This window comes from Euprymna scolopes, chromosome 12 (genome assembly GCF_053919585.1).
Source record: "Euprymna scolopes isolate OS-2025 chromosome 12, ASM5391958v1, whole genome shotgun sequence".
In the NCBI taxonomy this organism is placed as follows: domain Eukaryota; kingdom Metazoa; phylum Mollusca; class Cephalopoda; order Sepiida; family Sepiolidae; genus Euprymna; species Euprymna scolopes.
Window position 1 is genome coordinate 11,348,506 of NC_136493.1, and position 27,214 is coordinate 11,375,719.

The window sequence follows — 27,214 nt, forward strand, 5'->3', positions numbered from 1 at the left end:
ATTCCTTTATTGCATTTCTAATATTTGAGTGTTTTTATTGTGTTTCTTGCACAAATAAACTTAATGTATTTAAAATAAACATGCTAAGACGAAAATCTTTTGAAAGATAGAAAGAAAACGGCTCATGTCACAACAGTAACAATACTGACCCGACCTGACCTGTGTTGACCCGACCTGACCCGAGGCTAGGCACGCGTCAATAAAATAGGCGGAGCCTAAAACGCGTGAACCGTTGAATTGTTTTGATTGGTCGAAACTTGTCGGCTGAGAATTTTACTGCGATGTCGCGCGATGAAATCTGGTGATGTGAGGTGCTCGTTATATCTCTCACCCCTCTCTATTTATTCATGTACTCCTACTCATTAAAGAATTTATCCTCTCTAATATAGTTGAGGCTTTCTTTCGAGTGGAGAAACTCCTACCGTCTATTTGGCGTATATTTCTTGTAGTCTACTCAGCTTTGTTGCTCATCAGTCAAAAAGGACGGTATATTTCTTACTGCCCTCAAGACTTTCTTCATAATTTTATCTACCATTCCTAAACCAGGTAAGTTGGTCAACCATTTCTTAAAATTGATTAAATTTCTATATTTTCTTAATTCATTAATCTTCTGTATTATTTTTAACCCCCCTCAAACATCCGCTCCAACTTTTGCCCACTTGTCTAACATTTGCGCTTAAAGATATGATTTGATTCCTTCTTGTATGGTCGAAGCACCGACTTCTTCCTTAATTTTTGTTTTAAGAATTTTTTTTTTTTGTAAATCTAAATTTGATTTCTTATAATTTTATCCTTACCTATCTACGTGCACGGCGTTACCCAGCAGGCATGTTGCATTTATTTTTTTTATTTAGATTTCATAAAAAAAATTTTTTAACACCAAATTATTTTTTTAAATAGGGTTTTGAAAGTAAAGTACCAATGTAATTATTATGGTATATCATTTGGTTATTAATTGAATCAAATTGTTAAAAATGAAAGGGTTGAAATTGTTGACTTGTTTATGAAATATCGAAATGCATCCTGGTAGATATGATTTCATAATTAAATGCAACTTTTAATATTTCGTTTTGGTTAAAAATCGTCCTTAGGCGATCGATCCGTAATTTAAACAAAACTACAAATCTCAGCATTATCAAAATTGTACAACCACTCTTGTGTCTTTCTCGCCTCTATCTAGATTTGAGCATTTTTTCTAAAAATAATAAAAAGATGCAATAGCATGAAACGTCTTAGTAAAAAAAAAAATAATTTAATTACGAAATGAAAGTCACCATAATGCATTTCTGTTTCAAGTCATTCATTTTAATCTTAAAGTTGATATTTGATTATTTCGTGATCTTTCGGAATTAAAAGGGATCCGCAAGTCATTTAAACTTACTTTAAAATCCTGAGCTAGAAAACCTAATTTAATTAAAAGCTCAAACGTTTCTGAATAAATAAATTTCACCTTTAAAATGGCATTTAAAAACATTGCAAAAGAAAAACAAAACTGAAAGTAAAAATTCCCGGACAACGCCGAGTAATTTTGTTAGTTCTAGACAATAAACGATCGAATCGATATAAAATTCGATTCTGCAAAAAAGCGCACGCTATTTTTTCAAGCATTAAACAATTGCACTTTTTTTTTGTACGTACACATAGTAGTGTTTTAAATTTTTTTTTGATTATCTTGAACTTTTTAGCTTTAAAATTGCCATTAAATCAATATTTTAACTAAATTCGTTCAAGTTTTATAAAAAATTTTGGTTCAACCAAAAATTTAATGATCAAATAATATGATCTAATTGTTACTGTTTGGCCATTAAATTAATCGAATGAAATTATTAAACTGGAACTAATTTGATTTAATAATGTAGCAGCCATCTTAAAGCTGAAAAATTCAACATAATCCGATTTCGTTTAATACTCTGAAGGAAAACTATAATTAACCTAATTTTCGTTTATTTGGGTGAGAAGTCCGAGGTAAGATTGTGTAGCTCCTTTGGGGTTAATTACTATTTTAGTCTCGTAAAGTATTTAGAGTGAAATGGATTTTGTAATTTTTAAAATCTTTAAATGGAAAATTATTAACTTGTGGTCGTTCTTCCTTAGCTAGCCCATTTCTTGATTTGTTTGTAAAGATGGCGACTATATTTTCTTGGTGTTTTTTTTTTTTTTTAAATCTTTTTATTTTGTCGTTTCACGTGGATTATGAAACTCGCTAGACTTATAGCATAGTGTGCTTAATGTTATTGATTTTATTTTGCGGCTTTCTCCAAGATCAACACCCTCGGTATTGACAAAGGCTTTTTCAAAAGGGGTCTTGTCGACTGGATTAAAAAATAGTTTTTACTTGAATTCTTATAATAAAGATATATTTATTAAACGAGTTATATAGATCAAACATTAAAAACACAACATGGAAGGAATTTTTAAAGGTTTTTTTTTTTTTTCGTGCAGTCGATAGAACCTAAGAAAGCCTTTTGAAAAAAGCCTTTGTCAACACGAAGGTGCTGATCTTGAAGAAAGCCTACTTTGCTAAAATTGGGAATAAATGCCCAAAGCCTATTTTAAAGCATCTTTATAACTTGGATTACGGAAATAGAAATTAGCCCCTCCTCACATAACGCACATTTTCCTCTGTTCAAAAAAAAATCATACTTATTAAAACTAAAATATAATTAACATTGACAAATGACTATAAATATTATTACTTGACTGTAAACAAACAATTCTTGATTTCAGTCACGTTTTCTTTAACAGTTCAGTTATCGATTTTAACTTCTCCTCTTTGTCAGGTATGGCGTGATCAATAGCATAGCATCGAAGCAAAGCACATCACTTATACAAGTAAGAAACAAAACATTAAGCATTGTAAACAGATGCTGTGTGTGCGTGTTCGTGTAAATTTGTTTAAAATGGCTGATTTAATTTTTTTTTTATGTCGTGACACTTAATGAAAATGCATTGAAACTTGGAAATAAATTGACATCACAAATATCGATTGTTTTAAAACTATTTAAACAGGAAACCTTGACGGGACAAAGTTATGTTATTTTATCTTTTTTTTTTGTTCTCAGTCGATGGAGAAATCTTTCTAGAACAAGGCAGTTTCTATTTTTGTCATAACCCAGTGCCTTTTTTTTTAATTGTAAACATGACTGGTTATTACTTATCAAATGTACGCTTTTGCAATTCTTTATTCTAAGTGAGGTTTGACTAAGAATCGTAAGAAAAATTAGTTTTTTAACTACTTTATTTAATGTAGCAAAGTTAATAAAAAATAAATATAATTAAAATATTCGAGTAATTGTATGAAAAAACTGATTTTATTGGATTCTGATTTATTGAATGCGACTTGCAAGAAACAGTTCATCCACATGTTTGTTTCTCGTCTCTACGTAACTTTGTTTTATAAATACACAATCGAATTCTTTATTAAAATAAAAATAAAGGGAAAAGCGAATTTTGAAAGATGGTATTTATTTTTAATTTCCGCCTGGGTAAGGCCTGGTAAATCCAGCTCGTTATTTATAAGTTTAGAAATAAAATACTTATAATAATCTACGTTGTAATTAAATACAAGATAACACAAAACAATGGCTAAGTAGATTTAAGGCGTGTATTCAAACCGATCATCTGATTTTTGTGTTTTTTGTTTTTAATTCTCGCATTTCATGGGAGTTACTTCCCCTTTCCTTATTTTACACGCTAATATGGCACAAGGCAAGATTTTTTTTTTTTAAATATTATGAAATATTGGGTTTGTATTACTGTACACACAGATTCAAAAAAGTTGTCAAAAAACAAATATATAACAAATAAATATTATCAAAGGCAAGATAAGTTACTTTTCTACCAAACTGGATATATTTTTCGTGTTTTTATTCAATGTAATATGTTAATTCAGCTCGAAAACCATAGTGTTTACCGATGTATTGGAAAATTCAAGATGGCGTCTGACTCTCTCTTTAACATGGTAAGTTTGAGAAAAGGTGTTATAAATAAAAAACTGGATAAAATACTGTTAAAACTCGCTCAATAAATGTTACCGTGACATAGGTTGACATATATTCGGCAGGTTTTTAACCGTATTTTGTCTAGTTTTTTATTTATAACACCTTTTCCCAAACTTACCGTGTTAAAGAGGGAGTGAGGCGCCATCTTGAATTTTCTAATACATCGGTAAACACTGCATGTTTTTCGAGCTGAATAAACATGTTACATTAAATAAAAACACAAAAAATATATCCAGTTAGGTAGAAAAGTAACTTATCTTGCCTTTGATAACATTTATTTGTTATATATTTGTTTTTTGACAACTTTTTCGAATCTGTGTAGTACAGTAATATTTTATTTAGATACATTCCTGTATTAGCCATGAAACTTTTCGACACCATTCTCAAATAACTTAGTGTCGTTTAAAATGATGTTAAAGCCCCCCCCCCTCAGATTAAAGACAACAATTCACTCGTCTGTAAAACGCATCAAATTATCGTTTATTTGTAGAAAAATGCCGTCCATGTCAAAAGCTGCAATTTTAGAAACAGGAATATTCAGTTATCTACAGTTTGATTGTCGGGGTGAGTGGGTGTAGCTTTTGCAGCAATTGTATTAAAGGTAGCAAAAAAATACAATTTTGCGAGAAATAAAAATTATTTTTTAATGCAACCTGGAATGTTTTTAAAAAAAATGTCTGATGTTTATGACAACGAGGAAAAAATTGCTGTTTCTGTGTCGGCTGTTTTGAGTAGTACTGTGAAGATTTTCAATCCTTTGGTGGATTTAAAAGAAAAATTTATTAACGAATCATCACTTCTCAAGTTTAGGATGATTAATGAGATAGATGGTTAGTTAAATGATGAAGAATATTATGAGAGGATTGGAAAAAATGAATGACATCAATAAAATTTGAGAACGGTCTATCACAAGTATTTGACATTCGGTTAATGTTTCACAGATGAGAAGTTTTTGTAGAGGTCCATAATAATTCTGTTTGATGTTAGGCACATGAAAAAAAAAAAGAAAGGAAGTTGGAATGGTGATAGGATGTCATTGTCACTGGGACATAAGGGGCTATTAGAGATCATGATTTCAGGAATGCACTAAGTTGGGAGTTGAGCAGCGAGATGTTCTTTTGCATTACATTTAAATTAAATCCGGTTTGTAAGTTCAGGGAATTCCAAAAACTAACTTTCAGGAAATAGGAAGCTTTTTGGCATCTGGAAGCTTCTATAGTGAAGGAGGGGTTTTGCTAATAGTCAGGGTTATTTATACATCGTGGAATCTACGAGTTTGTCAGAGCATATTCCAGTACAGTACTTACTTATAAAACAGGCACAGAAATGCAACATTGCGGTGATGGGACAGGTGTTGTAGCTTGCTTAACAATGCGGAACCTATTAATGTTTTTATTTTTTAAATTCATTATTTATTTATTTATTTTTTTTTACCTTTCTCTAATAGGGAGAGATTAGTGGTAGATGAACCAGTCCTGATTTGATAACAATACTCCATGCATGGTCGAATGGTGGCTTTGTAGAGATCCTAAATCAAAGAAAAACATTTTGTTGTGCACCCTTTTATATAAAAGAACTAGAAAACGGTGCTTGTGTAGATTGGTAATCTTTTAAACCAACTCATTATGTACTTGCATGTCATGTCAAAATTGGTATAAATTACAAAAAATGATCCAGTAGAAAAATAATTACAAACAAAAATTGAATTTATCGAACTATCAAGTTTTAATGTGGAAGCGGTTCTCATGGTCAATCCACAAGTGCAAGTATATTTTAATGTAGAAGAGTTGTGTCACCAATTCTATATAGCAAACTGATTTATCTCCCTTAACTTAAATTAGCCTAAATTAAGGGTCTGATATTTTTAAACACATAATTGCAAAACCTAATTGTGGATGATTTTTTTTTTTGTTAAAAATACATCTAGCACATCGCAACATTTTTATAAATTTTACTAATTTCGACATGACATATAAGTATGTAATAATGTTTTCACCTGAAATGTGTTGGTTTAAAAAATCATCACTGTACACAAGCACTTAAAAAATCTCTACAACTGCAAACTGACTTTTCATTCTCGTTTAAATGTCATTTTGTTCTCCTCTCTTAATTGATTAACTGTTTTAAGATTTTAACAATAGCTGTTTACCATGGATTGATTAATATACCAAAAGCGCGTAATCTTATCATGGATGCTGGGAAATTCAGAAATTCATATCTGGGCTGATGCATCTATCATTAATCTCTCACGATTCAAAGACAAGGTTCAAAAAGAGTCTCAAATCTAATAAGTCCCGCACTATCTGCCAAATTCCTGCCTTTGTTCCATCACCACACGTTGCATTCCTGTACTTGGGTTACAAGTACTTTAATGGAATATGCTTTGATGAACGCATAGCACTTATCCTCTCTCAATGTACATATTCCTGACTAAATGGACAAGCAGCAAAATCCCACCCCATTACTGTTGGGATCCTTAGATGCCAGAAAGCCTTCTACTCTAATAGTTTCCTCCCTTGAACTGCTGGACTTTGAAATTCCCTCGGTTTTCTGCTTCCCTGGCTACTAATATGCAAAACTTTAATTGTAATGTGAACAGGCATCTTACTGCCTACCTCCCTACATAGTGCCCCTGTAAACATGGTTCTCAAATAGTAACCATTTATATCCAAGTGGTAATACACCTTGTTTGGGGGTGAGAAAGAGTAAAATAATGATGAAACATTTAAAATATTGGATGGAAACTAATTTTGGGCCCAAAGTCAAGTATTCTCATTAATTTGTGATAACATTTCTCAAAGCCAAATGATTTTGCTCTATTAATTATTTTTTTTATTTTTTATTTTTTTTTTAAGTTGGTCCCAACTCATCTGACCTTTCTTAAATTTTGTGCCGAAATTACTTTTCCTAAGTAAGTTCACTATAGTATATCACTTTTTAAAATCCATCTTTTTTTTTTTCCTTTTTCTTTACTAGATCTCCAGGACTCTAATGTGAGATATTTATTCTCGCACATTTTAACTCCAAAACAGTAGCAAAAATAAAACAAAGTACAGCAAAGACCTACCTTAAAATTCAATACAAATTTTATTAGTTTCTCCTTACAAAAAAGCAATGCCCGTTTCACTTTGAAATAGAGTTGGCATCAACCTCAAAAGGTAATAGTCTTTTATCTTCAACAGGAACTGGATACGGGTTCATCTGTCTTCGAAGATTAGTGATTACAGCCGTTTTGAGGGGTTCGTATGATGTCTTCTGTAGATGGGTTCGATTTTCCACCACAATCATTCATAAATAAAGTTCATAAATTGAATTATTATTAACAGGTCTTAAGTTCTGACCTTAAAAGGAAGTCTTTGCTGGACATATGATAACTTAGCCAAATCATTAAGTTAAGGGGTTCGTATGATGTCTTCTGTAGATGGGTTCGATTTTCCACCACAATCATTCATAAATAAAGTTCATAAATTGAATTATTATTATTAACAGGTCTTAAGTTCTGACCTTAAAAGGAAGTCTTTGCTGGACATATGATAACTTAGCCAAATCATTAAGTTAAGGGGTTCGTATGATGTCTTCTGTAGATGGGTTCGATTTTCCACCACAATCATTCATAAATAAAGTTCATAAATTGAATTATTATTATTAACAGGTCTTAAGTTCTGACCTTAAAAGGAAGTCTTTGCTGGACATATGATAACTTAGCCAAATCATTAAGTTTCAAGGAAATCAGGATAAAAGGCACCAATTTAATGCGGAGAGTGAGTTCCATAGATGTTTCCGCCACTGGTGCTTTCTGGAACTGAAAAGGAATGTATGCAAAAAAAAAAACCCTGCCAAAGCAAATTGCTTCGCGGCAAAATAATCGACCAATATGATTGATCTAAAACAAAGACAGTGGCAGGCATGCTGTAATTGTAGAATTTCTGACACTAAACAGTTCATCTAGTAGACAACCCATGATTTTTTACTTTTTTTTCCTTGTTTGATAGATGTCGCTATTTTGTGACGTCACCTTCTGTGCACAGCTGCTGACTGCAGGACTTTACAAAATGATTATGTCGTCTACTGTGCACAGGGGTAAATCAACAAAATATCAAGATCCGCAGACGAAACGGATAAAAGTGCTATGTATAATCGGTTCTAAGTGACTGTCTTTTGGAGGATGAAGGTTCAATCCTCACTGTAGATACTAAGAATACAATAATGAATTACGTAATACTTTTATCTGTCATGGCTAACAGAACAAGAACAAAATATCTCTGAATTGAATTCCATACAAAAGCTACTATATATGGGTGGAAGTTGCATTTGCTAAAACGTATTAATGAGAACAGCATGTCGAAGTATTCAATTTTACTTGAGTTTTTAAAGTCATTAGATTTAAGCAATATCTCTACTTATATATAAAAGGCATTTTATATGGACTCTAAATGATGGCTTTTTTTTTTGTTTTGTTTTTTAAATATCACACAAATATACTTTATGTGTCTGGCAATGTTCTTAGATAGGTTTTGTATCAGAATATCTTTGATAAGTATCAACAATAAAAAAAATCCAATTAAAAAAGAAACGGTCCGATTTTGATCAAAGTTAACACCCTTATACAGCCTAACATCACAAGTGCTTTTGACAAGTTTTATCATTGCAAAAGCAGAAGGGCTCTGTATATAAAATCAACAGTAGGTTCTTTGATAAGACGGGCCCATTCAAAATGAATATTTCTGTTTAGAGCACAATTGAACTATGATACTTTTGCATTTAAACTTTTAATTCAAGTTATTGTATAAAAACTATTTTATAAAATAGTAGATTCTCTACAGTGTAATATAGACTACAATGTATTATGAACTAAGTCATTGTGGAGAGGTATGTGAAGATTTCTCCTAATGCACAGCGGTGAGTCCCTAATTAGAGCAGTCAATCAATCGATTTGATTGAAAAATGGACAATTTCACCAATTTCGATGATAATAAAAGTATTGTGAGTGTGAAACATTCGTTAATCCTCATTCAATCCCAGGCAATGTCGAGTCTCCCTGCTAGTAATATATGTTAAAATAAAGTGAGGCTACCACCAGCAAGTACAATGCAAACAAATTATTGCGGTGCTACACACAGTCATCTGTTAGCCAGCCAATAAATTAGTCTGGCTACAATATCAAGTTTCCTCATAATTTTGTCTAGATTTTAAAAAAGTGCTGAATCACCGATTGCTGAAAAATCCGTGTTGCATCTGTGTATAAGTGAAAATGTATTCTTCAATCGAATCTGGCTTCTTTTATGGCCTGTACTACAACTCCTGGTGCTCAGGCACAAATGTCTTGAGTGAGATCGAAGTGAAGCATTTAACTAATCTCGATTTCACCATCGAGCCTAACAATTAGTCCTGCTTGATAATTGTTGCACATCTGTACAATTGCCAGTCAATGCGCTTGTGCAGGTAATGAGGTAGTGCAGATTATGTTGTCGATTAATTCCCGTGATGAGTGAATCATCAAATATGTCTCTGCAAACACGGCAAACCATAGATTTTTTTGGATTGAAGAGTTGACAAAAAATAGCAGTTATGACACAATCGATTTGCTGACAAAGCAGAACCTGTCAAGTTTCGAATTCTGACCCCCCCCCCACACACACACACATTGGCCATGTCTTGCAGTAATAAAGGAAGATTGACTGAACGATAGATTGATATACATGCTCCTTGGTTAATATTAAAGCTTTCATAAATGGTTACATTGCCCTTTTGGCAATAAGTTAGTGGTTTACTTTTGGCAATAAGTTAGTGGTTTACTTTTGGCAATAAGTTAGTGGTTTACTTTTGGCAATAAGTTAGTGGTTTACTTTTGGCAATAAGTTAGTGGTTTACTATTGCAAGATTCATCTATAAATTCATCATCGAATAAAATTTTATCAAAATTGCAGAAGAATTTTTAAAAGGGTTCCAACAACTCTTGGAAGAACTCCCTAAAATCGAGTAGTGTTGGCACATCTGGGCAGGAGCTGCTTGGCGCTCTTTATCCAGTCTTGATGATTTAAGATTGGCTTCGAAACCAAGTAGGTGATGCCCTTTGCTCTTCCTTGTAACCTCTTTCTCACAGAACATGTTGCAAGGCTGTCTCTGCTTTTGTTATTTTTATGGTAGGTGCTCGACTGAACTCCAATCTATGGTTCCCTCTCACCAAACTTTCACACACACACACACACACACACACACAAAAAAACAACACTTTACTAGCTACAACCACCATAAACGATTTCCCCCACTCTCTCTGTGCCTAAATCTAAATGCAGACTCCATGAACAAAGCTTCTTTCCCATAACTACCTGTCTGTGGAACACTGTTCCTCTTTCCTGTTTCCAGGTTGAATACAACATGGTAACCTTCAAATTCCATGTAAACAAGTTCTTGTTGAGCCATTCCCCATCAAATTCTACTCAATTTTCACCATTAACGATTACTACAATACGTCCTTACATTCATTAACCCTTATCCTTGAGTGGCCTCCGGGCTTTGATAAGTTGTTGCTCCCAAGTAAAAAAAGAGAAAATGAATATGAATGAATTTTATCTTTTTTCAGAGTAATTATGCAGTGTGTGTGTGTGTGTATATATATATATATATATATATATATATATATATATATATATATATATATTAAAAGAAATTATTTAGTGTCCTTTTTAGAGAATTGAGACCTAATGTACTGTAATGTACATACAACATATAAACAGTCCAAGATTAATCAAAAAAGATATCTGACGGTATATTTCCCAGTTAAAAAAAGATCTGACATTTCTGTTACCCTCGAGATAGATTTTTCATTGATTTCGGCCATTGTAGTTTTGAACATAACGGATTATTATTAATTTTGTTTGGAATAAAGTAAGGTTATATTTTATGTTTTGAAATGGAGTAGATTTTAAGTCTAATCAAACACAGTGTTTAACAATAATAACGCTGTGTTATTTGCATGGAATGAACGTGTTCTCTTTGAAAACCTGAATTGGTTCCTGCATTTTGGCATTTAGTTTAATAAAAAAAGATACCTATTTTCTATTAAAATTGGCGTTTGTTGTTAATCTTAGCAACCTCGCCCTGTAAGATTAAACTAAATCTTAGACTATTGAACAGATTATCTTTTTCCACGGCGTTAATTGTTTTGAGAGAAGGATTAATTATTTAGATTATTAAACTCCTATCTTGGCTGATATATTCACAGTATTTTGGCCACTGTATTCTTTGGTTCCCAGTTTGAAAAAATGCACTCAAAAAAAAAAAAAAAAGTCTGAGGTCAAAATGTTGTGAATATAATAACCAAAATGAGTGTTGCAATATTTTTAATATAATTTGAAGATATGACTAAAGAAAATTGGAAGGTTCTACTTATAGACACTCGCGATAGGAATCAAGTGAAGCTACGTTCTGCTAGCAACCAACCAGAAACCAGAATCGCTCCATAAAAATACTAGATCTGTTAGAATTCTTACACATGATTTTTCGTGTCCATACACACAAAAAAATCTTTGCTCTTTGTCTGCAACTTTTTTCTTTTTTTTTTTTTTTTTTTTTTTTTTACAGTTCCAAACTTATACAGATAAGCTACCCACTAAAAACTTTTCTTTTTCATCTCCATATTTGTACAGACTAGCTACCCATTGGAAATTCTTTTAAAATCAAACATGGCTTTCAATTAAAAAATGCGAAGAATACATTTTCCAAATTGATCTAACGTCTAGTTTGTCGAATTTTCGAAGTCTGACCCAGATGACATTTAAGCTGACAAATTGAACTTTGAACTAGCCAATTTTCATTTGTATTGTTGTACCGTGTTATTTGCAACTTAAGTCTGGCCCACACGGCTGCTGATATGAAATATTTAAAAAATAATCACCAAATAATAAAAATCAGCAAAGGGAATAACTTAAATTGAAGAATAATAGCAGTTATCTACCAAGGAATGCCAAGTGGGATACTCAGGCATTTTTTGTGGTCTAGTGTGCACCTTCCAGTCCCTACCTATCCACTTATATCCCTCTCACACAACCAATTCTAAGTACAAACTATGGATTCGTCCCTAAGATTATAAAATGTAAGAAATAAGAATAAAAACGGTTATGGGTTAAAACGCCAAATTCATATTCTAAATAAAGCAATAGCTTTATAATATATTGATCATGCGTATACAACTGACGTCGTAATGTTAACTAATTTGCATAGTTGTTTGCAAAAGGACATTATATTAATTCGCTATTCATTTTTTTGAAGGTTTTTAAAAAAAAAGTTACGAAAAAAGAAACTACTTGAAACTAGTATCCTGATGACGCCGTATATCGAAGAAATCACAGCTGAAACATGTATGCACATATGTAGTCAATAATGTTTGCATAAATAAATATACTATGATTATGCTCTGCTTGTCACGGATCACTTTTTTGATAAACATCATAGTTTCATTAAATTAATATGTAGGAAACGACAGCAAATGTTTTTTTTTTTTCTTATTGGTTTAAATAATTGTGGGTTATTTCGATACTCTGATCATTTAAGCTCTGGTAAAGCGGGCAATTTGGCGTGATGTTCTTATTGTTATCGCTTTTATTGATTTTTGTTGCTTTATTTTTGGTATGCGAATGTAGTTTCTTTTTTTTTGTTGTTTTTTTTTTCCCCCCAAACTTTTTTGGAAAAAGTTTACAAAAAATGTTTGGAAAATGGACCCCCCCCCCCCTATATACGCATTTGAAACCAGATCAGACTATCGGATTAACGACACTGGATTTTGAAAGAAATCACAGTTGAAACATGTAGTCAATGTTTTGTATAAATAAAATTATACAAGAGTTCTACTTGTTATTGAGCACTATTTTATAAACGCCAGAATTTAGAAAAATGGGTGTTTATTCAAATTGCCACTTATGGTGGCAATTAAAAGTAAAGAAAATACACATGTGTGTGCACGTACTGTTACAGAACGATTTCATACTCCAAAAATCACGTAATTTGTTCAAATAGTTTTTTTGATAAAAAAAAATCAAATATTACGACTAAGTCAGTCAATGACTGACTTAATCATAGTGTTTTTTCGTCGGGCATGATGAAATCCAATGAAAATTAAATAAGGTGGGGGGTGGGTGCAATTCAAATCGAAGTGTCGAGCTAAAAAATCAAGTCTCGTGTTCAATACAGCTTAGTAGTAAAATCAGTAAAAATCGTAAATGTTTATTTTTAGTTTAAAATGATTTACGTAATTTTTAGTTTAAAATGATTAACGTAATTTTTGGAATATGACTTTGTTCTGTAACGAGTACTATTTTCTTTACTTTTAATTCAGGCATAAGTGTCAATTTGGATAAGCACCAAAACTTATAAAAATATATATTTATTGGAAAAAAATACCAATAATAAAAAAAATTATTTATTGTTAAAATAAATAATCGGGGATTATTGTGGTGGGCTGATCGTTTCAACTCTGGTGAGCGTGGCGTGATGTTCTTAGCGGTTTTTGTATTGATTTATTATTGTTGCTTTATTTCTTGGCCTATTTGCATAATCTCATTTTAATTATCCAGCATATCACCTGATGTTTGTGACTCTCACCTGATCTTTTATTTATTTATCTCTCACCTGATGTTGTGGGGATTAGGTCGAGCGGTACTTAATCGTTTTAATTTAGTTGGGATCCGCAAAACCTTATTTGAGACCAACAAAGAAACATCTTTCTTCAAAGGATCTTTTATTTGCTTATTTTTACGCCCACAATTTTTTTTTTCTTTTTACTTATTTGGATCGGAAATTCTGAAATTGGCCGGATTGTTTTATTTATTCATTTGGAATCTACATTTGGGTTTTCAGTTATTGGAGATTTTTACTAACAATTTTCGTACAAAGACACGTGTACGTGGTAGTGTGGCACCATTGTTGCAGGAATTATTTTTGATTAAAAAAAAAATGTTATTGAAATCAAGATTTTACTCTGGTGAGCTTTTTTTTTTTTTTTTTTTTTTTTTTTTTAATTTCTTTACAATAATAAAAAAAAACAACATTTTTATTCATTTTGGAAAATAATTGAATACTCGTTTAGCATTTACTAAATACTGATAGTAATTTATCCAGTAAATGTCACGATGCCACTTGTTGGGTGCCATTTCTATCAGTATTTTGCTTATTTTTTTCTACTTTTGAACTATTGGACTCCAAAGGCGGCGTGTTGTCAGTCTCGGTATTACTTGTTTTTCGAACTGAATAAAAACTTTAAAATACGTGAAAACATTAAAAAAAATATATATAAATAAAAAAAAAAAAAAAACTTATACAGGTTGGTAGAGTAACTTATATTGCCTTTGGTAACATTCATTTGTTGTATATTTGAATTTTGGAACTCTGGTGCTAGTCGTAATGGTGGACAATATGGATTTTGGGCTATATTTAATTTATTTTATGGGTGTTTAAGTCGATAGAGTATTTTTATTTATTTATTTTTTTTTTGTGGTTTAAAGCAAAAAGAACAGTACTTCATGTCGAAAATAGTAATATATTCATTGAGTAGAAAATTAAGTAATTTTACGAAAAATTTGGAAATTGCATTTTCCCTAAATGTGAACATCTTGAAGATTTTGATTATGTAATGGCGGCCCCCTTTTTTTTCTTCTTTTTTTTACTAAAAACACAATATCAGTTCTACTACTCTATGAATTTTCGTAATTTTTGGAGATATTATTTTCGACATGGAAATTAAGTAAATACTGCTGTTTTTTGCTTAAAACCACATATTTAAAAAAAAAAAAAAAAAAAAAAAATCGAAATCAACAAGCACCATTTTATGCAAAAAAGGATTGAAACCCCTTTTTGAAAATTCAAATACCTCCGATTTTTTTGTGACATCAAATTTCAGAATAGCGCGGTCTGTATTTCTGCAAAAGTATGAGAATTTTAGTTTCTGATAATTCGGCAGAATATGGACCATGCATTTTTTTAGGTAGGATTTTCAAGTTAAATTCAATTTTTTATCGTATCTTTTTGTTTATCAAATTGTTAGGTGAAAATATAGAATTACAAAAACACTTTCTCTCCCCACGTTTAGAATAGGTTTCTAAATATTTCAACACGATCCGTATTCTGCATAAGTATCTTTAGGACATTTTAAAGGATTTTTGGAGAGTATAACAAAAGAAATTTATAGGTAACCCAAACCCATCTGAGATATTTAGACTCTGCCCCCCCCCCCCAATTTCAATTCGATACAAGATTCTTGATTTAAAAACAAGAGGGAAAGGCAAGCGTGGAATGACGACGTAACATTTTTATTCTTTCTCAGCTGATCGTCCCAGAAATTGACCCTTTGCTCTCCACGTTACTCATTTGTGTGTGTGTGTGTGTGTGTGCGTGTGTGTGTGCGTGCATATAATATATATATATATATATGAGAGAGCGAGATCAATGAAGGATATTCAACTTGACGTCCATGTAAGAGCCAAATATATTTATTTCCTCTATCTCATATACATTTATTTTTACCTCAAACTCGTTTACAGTTAAGTGTTCATCTTCTGCATTTGCGTGAGGAGAGGAAAGAATCTTGCATAGGTGTTGTTGGGCTTGTTGGGGGGCTTTTCTTCCATCGTGGCTGTCCTCCTTTCTGACCCCATGAATAGCAGCAGTCGGGAAGCACGACTGTTACCGAGGAGAGAGAAAAAATAGGTTTTAAGATTATTTGCTAACAAAACAACAAAAAAAAAACATTCCCAAGTAATTCACATTGCACTTGAAGGGAGGAAAAAGCATTTAAATTGCTTTGTGAACAATAAAAAAGCAAAACAAAAAAGATTTTTGTTTAAAAAGCAGAAAACGATTATTTCGTCAATTTAGCGCTATTTTTCAACATACGCCAATTTCATTCAGTTTGTATTAAAAAAAAACAAAAAAAACTGCTCTTCGGAATCTTAGCTGATTGTTCTAAGGGAGGTAACTATTTTTCTTGAGTTGAAAAAATCATTTTTTCTTACAATTAATGATTTAGGAAAAATTACACTATCGTCGCATTTTACGGGGTTTTTTTTTTTTTTTTTTTTTTTTAAATTTATAAAACTTTGTTACATTTAATAAATTAGTTGAAAAAGTCATTTTTTATTACAATTCTTAGTAAAATAGTTACTCCCTTAAAACAATGAGTTAAGCTTCCGAATTGACAAAAAAGCTGTTTTTCTTTGATTTAATATTGATGATTATTAATGTTTCTCGAACATGTTTACCTATTCAATTCGTTAACAAAAAAAAAAAAAAAAATGAATTTTTTTTCTGGTGCTTTTACAGATTAGTCCCCATGGCTACCAATATAGGCTCGGTAAAACCCAGTAACAAATTACAACGATCGAAATCTAACCACACTTTACACGAGAGGGGAGGATGTTTTATAACTATTATGTACTTTCACCTAACAATTTAATCAAGATACCGTAAAAATAGCACGGTACCTTCTCTGCAAAAGTCCCGATCTTGCTCTTACATTTTTCAGCAAAAAACTAACACCGTTTCTTTGTTTTTACTTTTTATTTACCTGTTTCCCTAACTTCGCCATTTCTATTTTCAGCTGCTGTCATGGCGCTTGCGAGATATTTCCTCCGTGGTGGCTTCCTTTTTCTTACTGGAGTATTCTTTGCGTTTGTTCTAAACTTACTTCAAGTCCAACGACAATTTACATCTATCCCACAAGAAGTCTTCACAAATATGTTCTCATCAACATGGTGGTTGCCCCCAACTTGCGGCACAGCTGCAGGTAAGAAAATGTTTTTAACATTGTTTCACGCAATCTTAAATATTTCAGCAAATGTTATTTAGAAAATATAACTTTATTCAATATTTATCAGTGCACAGTGCATTGACGCTCTTTCGGGTATTTTTCAGAATAGCCAACAAAAAGGGGAGGGGAAAATGATTTAAGGACTTACCTCAGTTATCTAGAGGTATGAGTTACCTACTTGGATTAAAACAGTAGTTCTATTGTTGTAACCAATGTAATTTTGTTTGCCTAAAATTGAACAAAATAATATCCTGCTCTTTTTATTGAGCACTATTAACAACTTTGTTAAATTTATTGGTTTTTGCTTTTGGGTACATCTAACCTGAAATATATATATATATATATATATATATATATATATATATATATATATATATATATATATATATATATATACCTATTTACAATGCCTCCCCATGGGACAAAGTTAGACACCAGGGTCGTTTACGTGGCGAAAAGGTACAAAAATAAAAATTGTCTCAGTCGTGAACGATTTCTCTTCCACTGAAAGAGAACGAGAAATGAAAGTGCCGCATCTGAAGAATAGATACTACACTTTGATCTTGGCCAAAAGGCCAAGTTATAAAAATATATATGGCAGTTAAGCTACACAGAATATTGCGCGTTTCATCCTCATGAGAATTTGTCAGGCATATGCCTTTTTATGGGTTTTCAGTTATTTCAGATTTTTGGAGGCATAAGCTTGACGAATTCTCACAAGAATGAAACGCCGAATATTCTGTGTAGCTTAAGCTTAATTGCCATATATATTTTTATAACTTACTATCTTGCTCTACCTATGTATTGAGCACTGTTATACTAAAAATTTACACAAAATTATATTTTCGTATATTAATTTCTGTGATTAGATAAAGTAGTCATAAGCTAAGTTAATCTACCTAAATGGGTAAGTTTTTGTGTTTTAACTTATTTTAAAGTGTTTACTTAAAAAATAAAAGTAGTGTAAATCATGTTGAATTAGAACAAATCAAAATGGTCTCATTCGAGCCTCGATAATCGCTCAAAAATTCAACAATTCACTGATAGAATATTACATTTTTGCATGATCGGTGACATTTATTGGATTACTTTCTATCAGTGTTTTTGTTAGAACACAAACTTATTCAGGTAGGTAAAAAAGTAACTTACCTTTGGTAATATTTATTTGTATGTTTAATTTTTTGCTTCATTAGCTATTCTGGAAAATGTCCACTCTTTCTTAAAATGTAGCCCTTTAGCATATAGAGGAACGTTGCATGACTGACTAAAAGTTAGCAACTACACAGGAGACAAGTTTTATATAATCAGATTGAGTGCGAGTAAAAATGAAAACTTATATTCATCGGTTACCCAGATATCAAGAGTTAGGGAGGGGGATCAAATGAACACTCTTTTTTGTCGTCATCTTGTTGCTAGTTGTTGCACACACTCTGAAATTAGTTTTAAAAAAATGTCAGTTTTCTTTTCTTTTTTTTTTTATTTATATATATATATATATATATATATATATATATATATATATATATATATTGAGCTAATTGCTAAAGTACTTTAATAGAATGTGCTCTGATGAATTCGTGGCACTTGTACCCTCCGGACATACATACACCTGACTAATCCTACAAGCAGCAAAATCCCACCCCCTCATTGTTGAGGTCCTTGGAGACGGGAAAGTTTTCTACTTTAATAGGTCTTCCCTTGGACTGCTAGAATTTCGAATTTCCTCCATGTTCTGTTTCATTGTACTAATCTGTAGAAGTTTAAATGTGTGAAGATATCTTGCTGCTCAACTCCCGCATGATCCTAAATAGTAACCCTTTATGTCCAAGTGGCAATTTGTTTCATGTGAAAAAAAATTTTTTTAAATTCCCCTGCTCCTGGGCAATACTAGATAACCCTGTTGTAACTCGCATAATAAATTTAACTTGTTTGGATTATTGTCTATTACTTCATCAGCTAAAAGAACATTTTTGCAAGGATTGCATAAATAAATGAAATGAATAAAGAAGAAACTAAAACTACCGTATCAGCAGTGTATGTTTGTCAATGATGACAAATGAGATGAAATATCTGTTTATCTTAGCAGTTGGTTATAAACATTAAATATCTACACCACAGTGTACCAACATTGACCCAATGGGTCATGGCTCCACTATTTAAAAGCAAATATTAGTGTGGCTCTTAATTTTTTTTTTTTATGTTTAGTGCTTGTGTTTAATTATTTTTATCTGCATAAATCCAATTAAGCGATTTGATAATTTTTATTTTTATTTTATTTTTTTTTTTTTTTTTTTTTCCAGCTATAATTGGTTTGCTGTATCCATGTTTGGATAACAAACTCGGAGAACCCCATACGCATAGACGTGAATGGTCCAGTGTCATGAGATGCGTTGCTGTTTTTGTTGGTATCAATCATGCGAGTGCAGTATCCTTTTGTTGACCGATTAAAAGAGAAAGCGCATAATTTGCATGTTTTCATTATTGAACTCTGACCTGTTTAGTTATATTCATCTTTCGGTTGTTGTACATCTTTTGGGTTCCTTTTGTCATAAATTCTTTCTAGAAATTTCTGACTGAACCCTTTATTCAATCTACTTGAATAGCCAGCTCTTGTTCTATGGCCATTCTATAAATGGGCATTGTTTATGTCTTTCAGGTCAGGTAAAAGCCGAGATACACATAATAATCTTACGATGTCATATCAAATCGAATAATGTCTCAAATGAGTGGGGTGGGGGCAAGTGCAATAGTAATACTTCCCTTGAGGTCACCAAGGACCAAAATCATGCTTTAGAAATGCACTAAAATTAGGTAGAACAGTCTGTAAACTTTTTCTTTTTCCTTTTTCTAGTATGTTAAACCAGTTGAGAATAACTCTTCTATGTTATTAAAGATCATTGCCTCCATCAGTATTGAATGGAGAATTTGGTAACTTCCAGGCTTTTTCAGGTATGACAAAAGGCACCTCAAGAAAATCGCGGTATACAACGATCCAGATGTAACAATTAAAATCATATCAAATCTGTAAATAATTTCTCATCGCAGAAATATCAAAGTTTCTTATAATTGCATTTATAAGTAAAAATTGATATCTTTTTGCATCTAATTTTAAAGAAGTATGGTTTTTGTTGGGAAATTTTTTAATTCAATGCCTGAGATGTCTCTTCTGCTCTTAAGCTTAGATATATTATAGTGGCCTTACTCTTAGATTTATGCTTTTTAATGGTCTTAATTTTAGATGTGTTCATTTTGCTGGTCTTAATCTTAGATTCATGCAATATAATCGTCTTAATCGTAGATTCATAAGCATTCCGAATGTCTTAAAAATGTATGAGTTTATCCACTTATAATCCTTAACAGTCGTTTAGAAAATTGATTTTGCAAATAACATGCAGTTGTCTCTCACCTTGGCTGCAATGTCCATCGGCCTCTGGTGGTTGTTTGATCGTTCCCGAAGTGGGTTCGGATTGGGTGTTGGGATTGCAGTTCTTGCCACATTCGTCACACAATTGCTTGTATATAACGGTGTCTACAAGTAAGTATTTTTCAAGTAAATTTTATTTATATAACAAAATTAGACAACACTAAAATATCTTAACATTTTTTTTCCATTAAAATATTCTAAAGTAAATATTTTATTCGGTGGTTAAGCATATGAAGTTAAATATATATTGTCTTAATTAATGTTTTGATTTTTTGATTGTTTAAAATTGCATCTGTTATTTTTAGAGGCAAAACTTCCTACATTTAACATGTAAATTTTCATATATATATATATATATATATATATATATATATATATTGTGAATTCATGCATTAAGAAATTATTTTTTAAATTTAATATTTTCAATGTACAAATATTTGAATGTTTAGAATTGCATTGTTTTTTTTTTTTTTTGTTTTTTTTTTTCACTTGCACCGAACAACTCAAGCAAAATGGAGCAAAATAATTAGCAATTTTGCTGATTTATTTCAACCAATGATATTGCAACTATAAATGATGCAATGATTTTGCATCAGTTTTTTTTATTATTAAATTTTTATTAAATCTAAAATTGCTGACTGACTTTTCTGCCTCAACTTTAGTCACTTTTTTTAAAAAAAAAATTAATGAACATTTTTGTACATAAATTCTTTTTCGTAGTGGATTATTTGGACTACTGTTCTCATCTTAAGTGTTATTTTCAATAAGTTCTACCTGAAAATGAGACGTTACATTAGCTGAAACGTGAATTAACACTCAAGATGAGAACAGCAGCCTGAATAATTCGAATTATTGATCCTCATCTGAAAAAAATTGAGAAACAAATTTTAGTATATGCACAATGATTTTTACCCGAAAATATTGATCCATCATTCTGACATTTTATAGTAAAACTAATATATTGATGCCTCAGTTCAGTCTCCAGAAGACAATGGATACCCTCTGTAAGAGTAACTGCGCATGTAATTATGAGGCAAGAGTTGCGCAATCCCAACCATACCTCTCCTGAATCAGCATTGCTTGAGTCCAGAGGCAAGGAGAAATGCTAGATGACTGGAAACATTGCAGAGAGCACATACAGTACCTGGTATTTTCCATTAGTCACCCATTTTAGTACTGACCAGGATCAACGTTGCTTAACTTGTGTGTCAGCATGATTATGCCGTGTTGCTTGAGTTGTTCATGTAACGTAGAAAACTCCAACTGTACGACTGTTGCTATTTGTTTTAGTACAGTTCCTACAGTAACACTGTGCACCCCCTTTTTATTTCTGTAGGTATACAGAACCTGATTTTCTTTTTGTAAGGTCATGGCTTCCGTGTGTCTTTTTCTCTGGCGGTGTAACGATGGGAAATATTGGCCGACAGTTGGCCATGGTAAGTACTTTAAATCTGGTTTTCCTCCTCTTCCCTGATGTAGAAAGCATAGCATTCCATGTCAAAGCAAGATAACCCTGTAATAGAGGCCTCCTCCTACCCCCATCATTTGATTATTTGTGACGCTTTTTTTAAATTTTAGAGATGATTTCTAAATGTAAATGATCACCTGTGTGTGTGTGTGTGTGTGTGTGTCTCCCCCCCCCCCCCAGACATGGCATAAATCCATTTGATGTAAAGAACTAAAAATATTATTTCAAGATCAAAAGCTAGTCAACTATAAGTGTTAGATGGATAGATTCCGATGCAGAACACAGCAATTCTTTCCCCTTTGTCAGAATCATTGCTTACAAAATGTAAAAGATTAATGGATAAAATAAGAGAAACAAGAATTACAAGGTTGCCAAAAGTAAACTCGATGCCGACTTACTACTCCCATAAATCTGATTTTCCTTCTGCAGATTGATTTCTATTTCTGATATGAAAGCAGAAGTAACACATCGAGTTTTACATAAATCGACCAGACTGAAATTGGCATCTTTTAGCGAGACTTTTTCAGCTGCTCTCCAGCCATCTATTTGAAACTGTATACAGTGATAGTGTGATCAAACTTAATATTTCCATCAGTATGAAAATCGTATTATGCTCTGAACATTAACTGCCTGGAAAACATTTACGTACGTACAAACAAATGAATATTCTTCATTAGATGCCATATTTTGGTTTGGATTCATAAAGTTCCAACTGACTTTGTAAACACCCACAGAATTATTAAACATCTTAAAAACCTGGAGCACTTTTCTGATCTTGATATATCTAACACATGTGATCATGCATGCAAAATAAATAGCACAACTTTCATGATTTGCGGAATCATTTTTTCAAATTGTTGAAATATGGAACAAACTACCTGCATCATTGTTGGCACTGCATCCTTTAAAACCGTCATGCTTTCTGAAATTGGCCAAAGCGACACCCAAGGTTTCTCTTACACTGTTAATTTTCTTGGCAATTGCACACTGTCCTATGTACTGCACATGTACTTTTGACAAAATGTAGTGCGCCTCCAGAGCACTGCATACATTTCATTTCATTATTATTGGTTAGTGAAGAAATCCATCCAGTTACCAGATTTGCAAGTTTGGTCATTTGATTACAATGGTTTTACCATGAAAACTTAGATTGGCTTCTTTTTCTTCTTTACTAAGAGCAGAGTGTAGTATCTGTTCTGACACTACACTATCTTTTCTGTTCTCGGTCAGTAAAAAAGAAATCCATCTAGTCTGCGTCGGGTTTAACTTTTGTCCCAATACAGTGCCTCTTTTTTTTTGGGGGGGGGGGTAACTGGGTTGTAACCCATGCCAAAGTCTTCATTAATCCTGAGAAGCTCTTGTTAAAACACAAATATCCAAGAAAAATTTTTTAAAAATGGTAATGTGTGAAAATAGTGTGATGTTTTTTTTTTTTCCGTTTTGTTTAGAAAATGATTTAAAAATGAGGTTTTGAAGAATCAGTTTTACTCAAAAGCAAAACTGTATAAACCGCATCCAGGTCACTTTTTCTTTTGTCCTATGTAGCCCTAAAAAGGCAGCAATATGACCCCTCCCCATTCAAAAACTTTACAGACTCCTAGCTCAGAACAAACACAAATTTGTTAATTGATATATATATATATATATATATATATATATATATATATATATATATATATATATATATCTTAATATGATTTAAAAAAATTTTTTTTTTTTTTAAGTCTGAATTTTTTTTTTTTTTTTTATTTCATAAGCAATTATGCAGACATTTTTTTCTTTTTATTCTTGGTTGTGTTTGAAAAGTTTTATTGGTCTCCCGACAAAGGGGGGATTGGACCTAGTAATTCACTCCCGTTTGTTTACACTTTTCTCAATAATCATGCCTTGGATTTAAAAAAAAAAAAAAAAAAAAAAAAAAAAAAAAAAAATTTGTACAAATATTAGTCATGGTGAAAGTAAATTTTTGCCAGAACAGATTTTCTGGGGTAACTCTGGAAAGCGGGCATTCCGGGGGTAAAATTGCCCCAAATTGTTCATTTGGATAATTTTTTTTTAAATTTTGCACAAACATTAGTCATGGTATAAATTTTTCACTTGTGGAAGGGGATCCTGCATGCTCAGCTTGTACGATTAAATTTTGATGATACAAAATATTAAAACAAAACAAAAATAAAAAAAATATCTAAACTAATATTAAAACAAAAACAATAAAAACACAGGATTTTATTTATAAAAAAAAAGTTAGATGCCCCCAAAAAATTTCATTACTTTTGTAGGAAAGATTAAGTTTTGATAAAAGTTAGAATTTTATTTATTTTTGATTTTTAATTATAATTAAAAAAAAAATCAGTTTTTATAAACGTCAAAATTATAAATTTTGATTCTATGTTTTTCTCAAAAGTTGACAATTTCTTTATCTTTCAGTACGACCATTACGAAGAGCCAAAAGAAAAGGTTGAATGAAGAATCTGAAGCATTGTGATGTTTACCCAATTCTTTCGTTCGGATTGAATTTCACGTCTTTATCTGTGAAAACAAGGAACTTAACAATTCTTACAACACAAAATGGAGAAGGAACTGGAACTGTTTTACTTAACCTTCATCATCATCATCATCTATAAAAAATTTTTTTTTTTTTTTTTTTAAGGAATGGAACTTAACTGCTGTTTATCCTGAAAACTTTCATATCTCCAATTCCTTAGTGGAAACCGTTTCATGTTTTCTCTCCTTTTCTTTCCTTATATTGTTCTCATGCCAATGATCAAAGGCAGAACAATCCGAATATTTGTAAAGACGAAAAAAAATGGAACAATCTAATAAGAATTGGTCCTTTAGTTCATCTTTTGCTAAAATAACTGCTGCTCCTCTTGCGTCATCCATTGCTGTAATGCTGACCTGTAGTGGTCGTCGTGATATTTGGGAGCCCTTGCGCCACAGCCAGGGTCAGAATCATATTCTCACCCTCCCACTCCTTTTGTAATTAAAAAGAAACAAATTTTTTTTTTTTTTTTTTTTTCTTAAACTGCTGATTTACCTTTTACCTTTTTTTTTTTTTTTTTTGAATAATGTGATAAATGGGGTATTTTTATGGTTATGGGAGGGAAAATTGGTAACACTAAGTTTTTTTTTTTTTTTTTTTTTTTTTTTTTTTTTTTTTCTAATGAATTTATTTATCAAATAATCTTTCCTCTTAATTCCCTTATTCCAATGATTATCACGTTATGATAATTGCTGTTGTATGTCAGCATCTTCAACTTTGGGTATTGATGCAAGAGAGGCGAGTTAAATATCAATTTTGATAGTGTTGAAACTAAATTTGAGCCTCCTCTCACAGAAAAAGAGGCAATAAAATTCCAACTCTGTCATTATCCATTTTCTATATTGAAAAACAAAAAGAATAAAATAAAAACCTCTAAAAAACATCTGCTGGATGTGGGGAGGTTTTTTTTTTTTTTTTTTTGTCGTGTCATGGTGACATCTGAAGATCTCAGCCTAAATTACATTTTGCATTCACTTGGAAAATTTTTTTCACTCGGCCAAAAATGAAAACAATCTCAGTTGGTTAATTTATGAAATGAAGGAGAAAAGAAAAAAAAAATATATCTTTTCTTTTTTGAGGCTGGAAATCATCCCAAAACCTATTTTCTCTAACTGTTACCTTTTTTTTTTTTTTTTACCTACAGTGATTTTTCACTGTACAAAATATTGCATTCAATTTATCTTTGGTATGAAAGATGTGTTGAGAGAGTGGGGGTAGGAGGAGTTTTATAAATTTGGAAAACCAGAGATTTTCTTTTCTACACCTTTTATTTGCCTGTTTATAACACAATTTAATTGTACTTATCAAAAATTTTTTTAATGGAAGATCACTTTTTTTTTCTCTCCAAAGGAAAAATTTTTCTTTTAAAAAAAAAAAAAAACTTTTATACGATTTTGGATCAGTGAGAAAATACCAAATACATTTTTCTTTCTTTCATATAAAAACTACTTCGCTTCCCATGTCTAAAAATGATAGTTACAATATTTATAATTTAAACCGATTTCTTTCCTTTCAAAGCTAAAAAAAATAACATCAATAATTTTCTATTTAAAAAAAAAAATTTTTTAAGCAAATTACAAACATTCCATGTTAACATTTAAAAACATAGAATCTTAATTTTTACTTGTTTTCTCCAGTTTAATTTTCGATATCAGAATTTCATTCTGAATTCTTTTAAATAATCCCATTTTTCATTGATTGGCTTTGTTTTTTTTTTTTTAGCTTGCAGCATTTAATTTTCAATATCAGGAAACACATTTTTCTAGACATGGTTAAGATTACGTTTTTCTTTTTCTTAGATATGAAAGTAAAGGAAATTTTAAACTTGCCTGTTAAACAGGTTGTACATAAATTCACATTTCTACTATGTAGAAATGTTTACTGATTTGATTTCTTTTCTCTTGCTGATCCAAAAACTTCAAATATTACATTCTTTCATGAAGATATGCATTTCACTCACTTTTAGGAAGACCATTAAATTATTTCTTGATTTCAATCAAAATCAACCCCCCTCTCTCTCTATCTCTCCTCTCTCTTTCTCTCTACTTCTATTTTTCTCTATCTTCACTTCTCTCTATCATTCTACACACCCTTTATTTCTGGGGAAAAAATCTACAACACAAATGAAAAAAAAAAACACTTGTAACTTGTTGTCACCTTTTTTTTTTTTTTTTTTTTTTAGCGAAACTTTAATAGAAATTATTTCAATACTCTCACCTTCATATATTTTTCTAATAAATAAAAATAAACTTGTTTCTTCACAATTGTTTATATAAGCAGATGAAGTTAAAAATAACATTCTAATAATCTGGAATAATGGTAAAAAAGAAGGAATTAAAAAAATCTAATAATTGACTCGGCGAAATAGGCTTTATTTAATTTTCATTAGAGGTTGAATTAAAATATCCAAAGATCACACTGATAAATGAGGTATAATTTGTAAATTACACAAATCAGTCTATTAGAATTTTTTTGTTTTTTAACATCAAATTATCTTTTAGAGCTGATGTGACAGACTGGCTTGAATGCTTTATATTTTAATTTTCTTCAACATAAAATGTCCATAGATATTCTTCCTTTGTTCATTCATAAAAAAAAAATGTATCTTGAAGAGATTTGTATTTAAAAGTTTAATGTGTTTCTGAACAGGCAAATGAGATTTGATGGATGAATGTTCACTCACAAAGATATTGCAATAAAAAATATACAAAATGTACATAATCTATATCTTGTGTTCGTGTTTTTATTTAAAATGCTTATTTTTTATGTGTGTGTGTATATATTGCATATTCTGTTTGTAAGAGTATGTTTTTTGGGGCATATAGTTTGAACTGTAGTTTTGTATTTGTAACAATAAGGAAGAGTTCCACAAGTTCTTGGAAAGAGATTATTGGAATATGAGTTATCAAAACTGAATTAATACTCTACTCTCAAGTTTTTCCACGAGGCATCTACTTCAAATGCGAATAGGTTTGTTATG

At 31.3% G+C, this 27,214-nt stretch overlaps 1 protein-coding gene across 7 annotated transcripts; it reads left to right on the forward strand.

The window, feature by feature from the left end:
• The first annotated feature begins 391 nt into the window (after positions 1 to 391).
• LOC145291181 (insulin-induced gene 2 protein-like) lies at positions 392 to 26,959 on the forward strand. 7 transcript variants are annotated; one of them, XM_080136753.1, is made up of 7 exons: positions 444 to 546; positions 2,781 to 2,832; positions 16,591 to 16,776; positions 19,101 to 19,225; positions 20,169 to 20,335; positions 21,561 to 21,660; positions 24,120 to 26,959. In XM_080136753.1, the coding sequence occupies exons 3-7, from the start codon at positions 16,599 to 16,601 to the stop codon at positions 24,156 to 24,158; spliced, it is 609 nt and encodes a 202-aa protein (XP_079992879.1). In that variant the 5' UTR covers positions 444 to 546; positions 2,781 to 2,832; positions 16,591 to 16,598; the 3' UTR covers positions 24,159 to 26,959. The 7 variants fall into 7 exon arrangements, with proteins under 7 accessions (XP_079992878.1, XP_079992882.1, XP_079992879.1 ...); XM_080136752.1 differs by lacking the exon at positions 2,781 to 2,832 and having other exon boundaries at positions 392 to 546; XM_080136756.1 differs by lacking the exon at positions 2,781 to 2,832 and having other exon boundaries at positions 392 to 546; positions 21,591 to 21,660.
• Positions 26,960 to 27,214: the final 255 nt, after the last annotated feature.

Excerpts from the sequence above, each read along its gene's own strand:
- LOC145291181 (XM_080136750.1), top strand. The coding sequence starts at position 13,632 with ATGTTGTGGGGATTAGGTCGAGCGGTACTTAATCGTTTTAATTTAGTT. Across the intron at positions 19,226-20,168 it reads GTATCAATCATGCGAGTGCA|AAAATTGATTTTGCAAATAA; the intron begins GTATCCTTTTGT and ends ACAGTCGTTTAG. Across the intron at positions 21,661-24,119 it reads TTGGCCGACAGTTGGCCATG|TACGACCATTACGAAGAGCC; the intron begins GTAAGTACTTTA and ends TTTATCTTTCAG.